Raw genomic sequence first — 11,480 nt, forward strand, 5'->3', positions numbered from 1 at the left:
TTATTATAAATGAGTAATCTTTGTGGTCCATAAAGTGGCATTAACTTCATCCTCCCCCTGGCTTGCTGGCACATAAACAGATGAGACTAAGAAGATTTCTCTCTGCAGAAGAGTGGCTCTTTTCCTTCCCTGCGTTGAACTTGAACTTTGCTTAAATGTTGGATAGTTCTGCAGATAACACTTGGGCCATCTCATTTGTAGTGCTGAATATCTCCTTTGTCCAGCCTTTTGGGTGGTTTTTCATTGGTTTTCAATGGCCGGGTATATCACAGGTATAGGGCAGGTCGCTGTGCATCAGGCTGGGCCCCTCTTGGTTGGTGGTGTGTGAAGAGATGCTGAGTCCACTTCTACTGACCTCGCCTCACCGGACCTCCTCCTGATCTCCATCACTTGTGTACCAGCATCTCTTCATCCTCTTCTCATTCGGAAGGCCATGTGAGGACCAGACTCATCTGGCGGGTGCTAAGCTTAGCCCTGTTTGGAGTCAGGGTCATGGCCATCTGTCTCCCTAGAAAGGTTGAGATTGACCATATGGTGAGAGTGTGTCAGATCTGAGATCTTTTTTAGCATTTTCTTTCAGTAAAATTCAATGAAAACAGTTCATTCTATCGGTATGTTGGCATGAAATGACTGCAGGTAGAAAACGGCCCTAAACTTCTGAGCCTAGCCGAAGGGTTAAACCTCCCTCAGATTCTATGACTATTATCTTATTGGGATATGCCTAGCATTAAATTAAAGATGCCGTAGGTATGATTTAAGAGCTATAATTCTCTTCATCAGTCATTTAATCGAAATGCCAGAGCCGTCAGTCATGCTCTGTAAAATATCTGTTCTTGTTGACCGTGTATCTTCCTCTGTTTGAAACAGTTTCGATTTTAGGCTGCTCACAGCTCTTTTCTGACGAATCAGGACATCCATCTTGCCCAATCACAGGTGCCTGATGAATCACTTGGAGGAACAGACAGTCAGAGGGAGCAGAGAAGATTAATTTTCTTGGATGGCTTATTTTTTTAAATCCAAGCAGCAGATGAACAGGCTACATAATATATTGTACAACTACACTACTTTATTACATTAATAACTACGTTAATACCATGACATAAACATACAAAGGACACCAGTAATATTAAAACAACCGACATACATTTAACAGTTGCACATGTCATTTAACAGTGTGGATTGTGTGTGGATGATGGCTGGGTTAAGTAGCCTCCCCTCACCCGAGTCAGACTGCTGGGACTCTGGGGCCAGGTGAGGCGGCGCACCTGTTCCACAAACCAACCATTACCATGTTAACTTTTAGGGCATTAAGCAGACGCTTTTGTCCGAGGGACTTACAATAATTACATTTGTCAGAAGAAGGTGAAACAATATATCGGGGTCAGGTGAGGAAGTAAGGAAGGAAGGAAGGAAGAAAGGGAGGAAGAAAGGAAGGAAGGAAGGAAGGAGTTATTCGCCTTGAAGCAGATGCAGGAATTTGGGAAATAATTACATTTTAAATATATTTTTACAGAGAAAGTAACCCCAGAATAACTACTTGGGGGGATTTACAGTTAAAGATAAAAGTTTCTTCTTAACATCACGGCTGTGTTGTTCCTGACCCAGAACAAAACAGATGTCTGGTGTCAGGATCCAAACTCTGCCTCAGGCCTACTTATGGTTTGTGCTGTTCAATAAGGGTGTGTTTCAGCCAGCAGCCCTTGCATCTAGCCTTCCAACAATCAACAAAGAAACCGAAGAACAAGGAAAGTTACAGCCAGGTGGGCAGCAACACTTAAATGGCAATTCAGCATTCTGTTTCAGATCTAAATTTCCTGTTGGGGCTTTTCTATTTTCAAAATGAACAATGTGTAACAGTCAAGATACTCCAACCTTCACTAAATACAATTCAGACAGGACTCTTCTTTAAAACCCAGGGCAAGTGAAGGTTTATAAAATAAAATACAGGTTTATACATGCATATTTTGTTTGTTTGAGTTACCCACAAACTGAAAAAGAAAACTGAATATAAACAAGACGTTGTAATCCGGATTGGTGGACCCTATGACGTATTTCCACTCTATTATTCGATTAAAAGTTCGGCTTTCTGGTCTGCCCATGCGCAATCTGCCCGTCGTGTTGCAGCGCCAGTTATGTTAAAAACCCAAACCCCTAAGAGCTGGCGGTCAATTCATCAACTTGAAGTGATGGAACCATTCTGGACTAGCGCTTGCCATAAAGCGTTAATGCTCTGTAAGGCGTGAAGCGGACTTTTTTCTTCCTCTTTTGCATAATAATCAAGAAATGTAAAGGAGGGCGATAAGTAAGAATCTGCGTTCGCCATTTGTACGCGACCTATGTTTTAAAAGATGACAGCGACTTATATCTCTAGAAATGTTAAATCTGAAAGTGCACTTACGTTACTGTCTTCATTATGCATCAACATTCAAATATAAATGTGGGACTATTGCAATCGTCGACGTTCACCCTGTGACGGACCAATGGGAAGGATTCAAGCAGGTGAGTGGTTAGAGTTCACCTATTCTACTAGATAGAATAGGTATTTTTTTAATGAATTGTGTCAATTACTACTTTTTGTACAAACACATAAATTAAATTCCAGTCCGTCCGTTGTTGTTTTCAGCAGCTTGGTCAAATCAGTAGGCCTATTGATTCTTCGGCAGTAGAAGCAGCAATGGACATAGACCAATAAAACGGATGCTCTTAGCAAGATACAGTCTACTTATTTCTAAGTGGAACCTAGGAACAGTTAAAAATGACTTTCACGTGAGTGCAGCAATAACTTTTAATGTAAAACATGATGTTGATATGCATGATAGCCAACTGACCTGCCTTGTTCCTTTTTAAGATTTTGAAGAAATAGTGTGTAGCCTACATCGTTGCTTCTGGCCAATAGAGAGCGCTATAGAACGGTGCCTTACTGTAACTTATATCTGGATCTGGAGGAGAGAAACAAGAAAATTGTCCTCAAATTTGAATTCCTGCCAAGCTGCCGGCTCTGCTCTCATCCTTTAATTCCTCTGCTCATGTTGGGTGGTATCAGTTGCACCCTCTCGCCCTGTTTTGTGCTTGACCTCTTTTCCGCCCTGTCCTGTAGCAGTGTGGATCCTGCTTGTACTGATTGAGGAGGGCTTCACAGCGGCGGCACAGAAAACCAAAGGTTGGAGTTCGGTTCACCATGTTTATTTACTGCAGTAACAACCATGCTGTACACTGTCTGCTAGCGTCTATGTGTTTGAAAGGGTTTGTCTACGCCTCTGCCCTCATTCACTTAAGATTACCAAGCCTGACTGCTTAACTCCACAGGTGTACAGAGTGTGTGTGTGTGTGTTTGTATGTATATAACATATACTACACATATGCATTTATGACGCAGCCTAATGTGGAATTGAAAGTCCGCCTAGTGGTCATGACTATATGTGATGCAGTGTGTGTGTTGAATGGATCCACAGATGCAGCAGACGCAGCATCCCAAGGGGTCAAGCCCAGCCTTCAGCCTCGGCTCCCCCGTAACTGTGGAAGCTGGGTGAGAGACACAGAGGGCGGGGTCTTTAGCTCCCCAAACTACCCCAAAACATACCCACCCAACAAGGAGTGCATCTACATACTGGAAGGTAAGCTACATACGCTTGTAGTGTCGCACATCATGCATTCACTAACAAATCAGACACAAATTCATGCACTTTATATAACGACTGATATTTTAGTTGTGTATTTTGTCATATCCTTGCTGTCACTTTTCCTAGTTGTTTGCCAATCGTTTTTTTGATTCAATACATACATTATTTTGGTATTTATCAATAAATGCAATTGATTGTTCTTGGGGGGTAATAATTACTGTAGTATTTTTATTCAACAAGTATGTATAATCAGTGAGCAAATAGGTACAGTACATTTCAACCTTCAAAAGTCAACAGACTTGGGAAGTGATAAATTCTGGAAAATTGCTAAATAGCAAAAATATTTTTATTTGAATGCAAGCACTTAAAAAAAATAATATGGCACATGCTGCATGTTTTAGGTAATGTATTTGATTGGATGTTTTATGCAAAGCCCATCAAACTATGCATTGGTCTGCATGAAACGCCCTACGCAAAATGACGGCCTTGTTGAATGTCATCTGCCATTCATTCCCGCTGCAGCGTTACCGCGGCAGCGGATAGAGCTGCACTTCAACCGGAGCTTCTACATCGAGGCGTCGTTCGAGTGCCGCTTCGACCACATCGAGGTGCGGGACGGCCCCTTCAGCTTCTCCCCTCTCATCGACCGCTTCTGCGGCACGGCCACCCCGGGCCTGGTGCTCTCCAGCGGCCGCTTCGTGTGGGTGCGCTTCTACAGCGACGACGAGCTGGAGGGCCAGGGCTTCCAGGTCCAGTACCACTTCACCACAGGTAGGAGGTTCACATGAGGTCACATGAGGGCAGAGCGCCGTCCGGGAGATGAAGAGGATGATCCTGTCACATGGTCGATGGACACAAGTGTGGCATCGTGAGAGTGATGCCAAGGAGACTCCCTTCACAGAGGAAGTCCTAACCAGAGTCGTCGTAGGACTAGGACATTAAAATAACAGTCCATATGGGTCGGCTCTTCTTTTGTTCTAGGGCACGGCTAGGAGACTTAAGGGGCCTACACACCGCCCAGACTCAAACCAACTTGCTAGAAGCACTAGACCGACCAGAGGCTCCGAGACACCAACACTCTCACACAAGAAACAGATTTGTTCCCGAACTCGCCCGAGTCTCCCCAAATGTTTCAGATGGCCACAAGTGGGCCAGTGTGTAGCATCCTTTATCTTCACTCGTTTAGTCTACTACGCGGGCCTTGGGACATAGAAGGAGCAGATCCATAATTAGTGTGATGAGCGACACCTCAGTGAAAGGGTCCGTTCTCACTGTTTTTTGGGGGTTTTGTGACCATGCTTCAGGCTCCACTCCCTGACTGACTCTCAATTACACTGCTGATTTTCCAGTCTCATCTTCTCACACACCCAATAAATCAGTCTTTGGGGAACATAATGTTAAGACGGAGAACACCAGACAACATAGCGTGTTATATGAATATCTTCTACCAACAATGTACATAGTTATTGCTAATGAAAGCTGACTGGTTCTCTCTTTCATTTCCCCATAAAGACCCTGAGTTTTATCTGCACCTTGGAGGAATCCTTAACCCCATCCCAGGTATCTCTACCACATTCAATCATCTGTGCTCAGTATCATACTTGTTTTATTATTGATTTACCTTATACCTGATTGCTTTTGAACAATTCAATTTTCTTCTGCTTTTATTTATTTGACTCTTAATCCTTACAAAAACATTTTGTTGGTTAGCTGCGTTACATACTTAAAAACAGTGTAAAACTTGGAATTGGTCAAACTGTCCACCTAGTGTCATACAGTCTGCAACAAATCTAACAAACCTCTTACACGATCTGTTGTATTGTACACCGACTCCTACCATTGTTATTGTTGATGCTGTCAACAAAGCTTTACGAATGATTACAAGTTGTACCTTTCTCTTTTCGTCTACGATTTCATCGCTCGTTCCAGACTGCCAGTTTGAGCTGAGTGGGGCGGATGGGCTGATCCGCTCCAGTCAGGTGGAAGACGAGAACAAGGTGAAAGGAGACCAGGCCGTGGACTGCATCTGGACCATCCGAGCGCCCGTCAACCACAGGGTATCTGCCGCCTTGTGTCTCCACAAAGGGAATGACGTTCCCAGCATGAGACCCAATATATTATTCTTTGTTTTTCTTTTTTTGGTCAAGGAATCCTTATCAAATAAATATGCATCCAAATAAATCCATTCGATTGTATAATGTCAAAAGATTAGGCCAGTGTTGGAGTGTTGGGGTATAAATCTGTTAAAACAATATCTATGTTATTCTCTGAAGCAGTAATTTTAACACTATAATTTCCATGAGTGAGTCCAAATGTAGCCTCCTGTATTTCTCCGTCACAGATCTACCTGCGGTTTCTAGATTATCAAATGGAGAATTCGAATGAATGTAAGAAGAACTTTGTGGCCGTGTATGACGGCAGCAACGCCATTGAAGACCTGAAGGTAAGCGGTGGAAATCAAGTTAACCTCTTTACCAGCCTCCCGTGGTTAGCATGCCTTCGTCTCACGATGATGTTGTTGTGTGATCTGTTATGACAGGCTAAGTTCTGTAGCACGGTGGCTAACGACGTCATGCTAGACACGGGGCTAGGCGTTATTCGGATGTGGGCCGATGAGTCGAGTCGCCTCAGTCGCTTCCGCATGCTGTTTACCGTGTTTGAGGACCGTGAGTTGTGTTCGTTTTGCGTCTTTAATTGTAAGTGCCCATGGCAGAAAACCGTCTCTTCACTTGGGTATGGACTGAATAGAGTGACTAAATAGTGCCTCCGTGTGGTTGACAAACTAGAATTTCGGGCACGTCATTCTTTTAAGTTGCATCCAGCCCTGTTGCCCTGCACATCACCGGTGGGGAGGTGCACACTATCGCTACTGCAAACTGCAATTTCAACCATTATTTATAATCTCAAGTTCTGGGCTGTTGTGTGGTCATAGTCAAGCGTCAAGCAAACATCCCAAGCAAATATCACATTATGTAGTTTCATATGTGGCAGCCATGTTACAATAACACGGTACAGGAAACAATACTTTATATTTACTCCTAAATAATATCTTATTGGTTCTCAAGGACATCTGTTTTAATCTCCTTTCAGCCCCTTGCCAAGGCAGTTCATTCTTCTGCCATAGCAACATGTGCATCAACTCCTCTCTGGTGTGTAATGGCATCCAGAACTGTGTCTTCCCATGGGACGAAGGCAGCTGTAAAGGTACATACTGATCATGTGTCCGTCTGTCTGGCTCTGCTTGTGAAATGTAATATAATGCATTATTTAGTTTTTGAAATTGTACCACTTATTTCTTTCTTTCACATTTGTTTGTGTGTATTGTGTGTGTGCTTGTGCGTGTGTGTGTGTGTGTGTGTGCATGCGTGCATGAATATGTGTGTGTGTGTGTGTGTGTGTATGTGTATGTGTGAGTGCATCTGTGTATAATTTGTGTATTGTGTCTGCGTTTCCCACCGTCCAGAAAAGAAGAGTAAAGGTCTGTTCCACCACATCACTAAGACCCACGGGACGGTGATCGGCGTGTCCACCGGCCTGGTGCTGCTGCTCCTGGTTATCTCCATCTTGGTGCAGGTCAAGCAGCCGCGCAAAAAGGTCAGCAGCCGACCGAGCAATACAAGGAGTGCATCAACACTGTGACCATCATATATATAGATAACATATCCATCACATGTGTATAATGTAGCCATAGGGTTGTGTGTTACATTTTTCTTAATGTAACACACAACACGTTTCTTTCCTCCCTGCGCAAATCCCTCACCCCGGGTCAAACACGGGTTTTACCTCATTATTCTAGATTTGTATTTTGAACTGAGTGAATGCTGACATTTTCACCAAGAGGAATTACTTGTACATTTGTACTTACTTTAAGTGATCATAAGTGATGTTCTTACTAAGTACATCACTTATGATTCTTAACTTCTGACTGCAGGTGCTGCTCCGTAAAAACAACTTGTTCAACCGGCCTGAGTTCCATGAAGTGTTTGACCCTCCCCATTACGAGCTTTTCACTCTCAGGGACAAGGTAGGTTCATTCTGATCCACTTCTCTTATAATATTAAATGAAAGGGGGACCTACAAAGTTTGAAATCTGAAACCTGCTGCGTCTCCTCGTAGTCCTGCTCCAAAGTCCTTACTATTTGATTCTGTCCGATGTGATCCGAGGCCAGGAGTGATGTAGCTAATGGTTCTCCTCAGCCTAGGACTTCCCGGTCTATTAAATGATCCAACCCCCATAGTGACGGTACTTTGTGTGGTGCAGCAAAGCCATTCAAAAAGTCCACTGTGCAATTTCTGAAAACAAAACAGAAATATATATATACAATCTCTCCAAAGACCAATCAACAAGGAGAGAGTGGTTGAAAGGGAAATCCCACTGAAAATACCCTGTACTCAGACACGATGAGTTGAGGGTATATCACAGTACGGATGATGGCTCGACCCCGTTTGTTTTACTATGCAGTTCAGAGTCATTGCTTCAAAGATGTTTTTAATGGTCCCTCAATAAGTTCCACAATAGGTCCCCTTTAAAGTTAAGCTTGGTGCTCTGTCTAGCATGATTCCTCCCTGGGCACCAGGACATGTCTGGGGATCTGGGGGAGTTCTCCGAGGAGATGCAGTCGCTGAATGCTCTCCGCCGCTCGTCCTCCGAGCGCAACCGCTGCGTCCACGAGCACCACTGCGGCTCCCAGGCCTCCATCAACTACGTGATGCCCGGTCGGAGCATGCCCCCCCTGCTCACCGGCTCCGTCCACTTTCCCCCGTTCGGGGGGGTCTTCCAGAACGACTTCCAGGCCTTCCAGCAGGGCACCAGCCGGAGCCTGAGGAAGAAGAGCTGGCCCAGCATGAAGCTGGCCCGGGCGGAGCTACGGCACTCCATGGCCGAGAGGGGACAGGGGCACCCCGGGGCTGGGGACGCCATGCTGAGGCGGGTGGAGAGGGTGATGGAGGAGGAGCTGGAGGATGAGGAGGAGGAGGAGGAGGTGGAGGAGGAAGAGAACGGGAGGTATGACGTGTATGTGCGCCGAGCCGGAGGCAGAAGGATGAACTGTGAAATGGCCCAGCAGAGGTCCCTGTCGATGGACTTCTGAGGAGCGGAGGAATGCGTGGATGGGTGGTGGGGTGCGATGTCTTCTTGTTTGGATGGGGGCCTGTTTGAGAGGGACGGATGAGGGGATGGGGAGGAAGCGTTGAGGATTTCAATGGACTTTTGTACTTGAATGTGTAAGAGAATTGAAGTTAATCAATAACACCCTTCTCTCTCACTTTGTTGACACTTTTTATGTTTGTTCTTGGACACCTTATTTTAATCTGTTATAGGTTCTTGTCATGTAAAAAGGTTTCGTTGGACAATAAACCATGCTTTCCTACTTTTGATTCAATCATTCAATCAATGTATATTTTAATGAAGGAAAATAGTACAACATTATATCCATCTCACAAAGTTGGTTATTGCGCACATGGTGTTGCATTCAAACCCCACAAGCAGGCTAAAAACAGTGTTCTGTTTTTAGATTGCTACCTCAAGGTGTGCCATTCACATGTCAGTAGCAATGTTCCTCATCGAACAGGGAACGGCACAAGTGCTGAAACCAGCAGTGCAGTGTGTTGCATAACTGTTCTTCACAGACTGTACGTAAGCAGGTACACGTTGGTGTGAACAGTCACGTTGTGATGGCTTTAAGGACCATGCATAATGTGAGCACCTGTGTTGCCATCATTTCCATCTGCTTCTCTGTGCATTTCATTTACAGGATTTTAACATTGCATTGCATAAAATACATAAAATAAGCCAAAAAACGGGGACCATGGGCTAAGATGAAGTCGGGACAGTCATCCACAGTTTGAATTGCATTTTCTAAATTTATTTTTAAAGATGCAATGTGAATCCAGGGATATGTACACTGTATGATGTACAGAATATGACAAAGAATGTAAGTGTAATATAAAGTATGGCACACATCTACCAGTATTGAACATAAGTATTGGAGTCATTGACTGGCTGGACAGTTAGGATGAAATTGTGAAATGTGACTATTTGAAGTGATATCTTTGAATATATCACTTTATCTTCCCTGAAGAATTTCAAGATTCCTGAGTGTATTTGGCGACCGGCGCTCGTGCTCAGAGCTTTTGTGCTGACAGCTTCTGTGTGTGGACCAAGTGTACCAAACCGGTTTGGTAACCTCCGAATTAGATAACAACCACCGTCAGGAATCCAGTCACGGCTGATACCGGGGGAGGAAGGAACCGGGGAGTCACTGAGTGCAAATGAAGCCAGGCAACCCTCCAAACACAAAGTCCAGGCAGCGTGACTGAATAGGTACCTGTTCATATAGAAATAATACCACGTGCAAAGTTATTTAATGCAAGACCAATACTGCAGACCGGGTTGAGGTTCGCCTGCTTAATATCAACGCATCATTCAGGTTATGGATCAGTAATTGTAGGCATACAACTAAAGGAATGCAATTTTCAACCGTGATCATAATGCGTTTTTTTTGAGTGTTGCTAGTTTATGTTATGCATCTCAGATATGTTATTTATCTATATATATTTGAAGAGCAAAACGTCCTGTCATTTATGAATAGGTCACAACCGTAGTTTTAGTCTTTGCCACTTTAAATATCAGATTTGTTCCCTTAATGTTGGCTTAATTCATGTATTCAATGATTAGTGCTATTGTTATTAAATTGCTTGAAGCCTTATTTTCTTCTTTTATAGTTAACTTGTGGGTAGCGTAGAAATAAATGTCTGGCAAGTACATTATATTATCAAACTAATAAAAAAAATGTACAGTGTTTGTGTGTGTGCCTGCTTTGGTGTTAAGAATATTACAACTATATACATCCAACTTCAAACTGCATGTGACTTTACTTTATGAGGACATTTTTAGAGCCATTATGTCCAATCCGCGACAGAGATAACACTGATGACATGTTTTGTGGGTGTCCTGACCAACCCTTCCATGCTGACTCACCGTGTGTGTGGTTTGGTGGTTGAACTTTATGTTTTTAGAGGCAAGGAATGTTTATGGGCGGACAAGAAGTTTAATATGAGGCCACACAACCAATCTAGCCTTTAGCTAAGAGAAATAAGCTGGTATATAACAATTTATGGACAATATCAGGAAAAATATCAACATTTTATTGAAAAGATACAAATATAATACAAAAGGTTATATTTATGTTAACGGGTAAATAAGGAGTTTGTACCACAAAATTCTGGTTAATTGGCACAGGCTATTCAGAAGCCAAGTGTAGGTAAGAGTTTGGGGTTATTGTTACTGTTGCTCATACATATCAAGTACTGCAAATGTATACTTGTTGATTGCTGATTATCAATTGTTAATGAGAAATTGTTAATTGTCCATTCACAAAAGCAGCACCTTTGATTGAAAGTCATTTCTTCTTCAACTCCAACCCACTGCTATTCATTGGCACTCCTACACTTAATATTTAAAATAGTTCATACTATTATTCCCATGTCCATATTCACCATCCTTATGGTCTCTTGAACTGCTGCTTCTGTTTTTTACTGTAATGTGTATTTCTGCCATGTTCTTTGTTATTATTTGCTATTATCTATGGCTCTTTAAAAAATAATTCTATAAATATTAAATATAATATTATACCTAGTTGTTGTCCAAAGAATTCCATTGTTCAGAATCACCGTATCAAAGTCAAAGACACTTGGCCTTTGCTGCTCTCTTCGTCCCCCTGGACTCATCCTTCGGAGACCCCGGGACATGACCCCTGCGGCTCTGACCAGTAGCCCCACACACGGGGACCCCAGCCCGGCTCGGTGGTCCCACCAACCGCACCAACATGCCACGGTGGCACACCATGTCTCTCTGTGAGG

General features: G+C 43.3%; 1 protein-coding gene across 1 annotated transcript; it reads left to right on the plus strand.

Annotated features, from left to right (window-relative positions):
- Positions 1-2,480: 2,480 nt before the first annotated feature.
- neto2b (neuropilin (NRP) and tolloid (TLL)-like 2b) lies at positions 2,481-8,710 on the plus strand (the record flags this gene model as incomplete). Its single annotated transcript, XM_079742625.1, has 12 exons — positions 2,481-2,499; positions 3,098-3,160; positions 3,453-3,614; positions 4,143-4,391; positions 5,133-5,180; positions 5,550-5,677; positions 5,962-6,063; positions 6,160-6,286; positions 6,711-6,824; positions 7,084-7,214; positions 7,552-7,644; positions 8,198-8,710. 12 exons carry the CDS (start codon positions 2,481-2,483, stop codon positions 8,708-8,710), a joined length of 1,749 nt encoding a protein of 582 aa, XP_079598751.1.
- Between the last annotated feature and the right edge of the window lie 2,770 nt (positions 8,711-11,480).

This window comes from Pollachius pollachius (genome assembly GCF_949987615.1).
Source record: "Pollachius pollachius genome assembly, chromosome: 9".
Classification (NCBI taxonomy): Eukaryota; Metazoa; Chordata; class Actinopteri; order Gadiformes; family Gadidae; genus Pollachius; species Pollachius pollachius.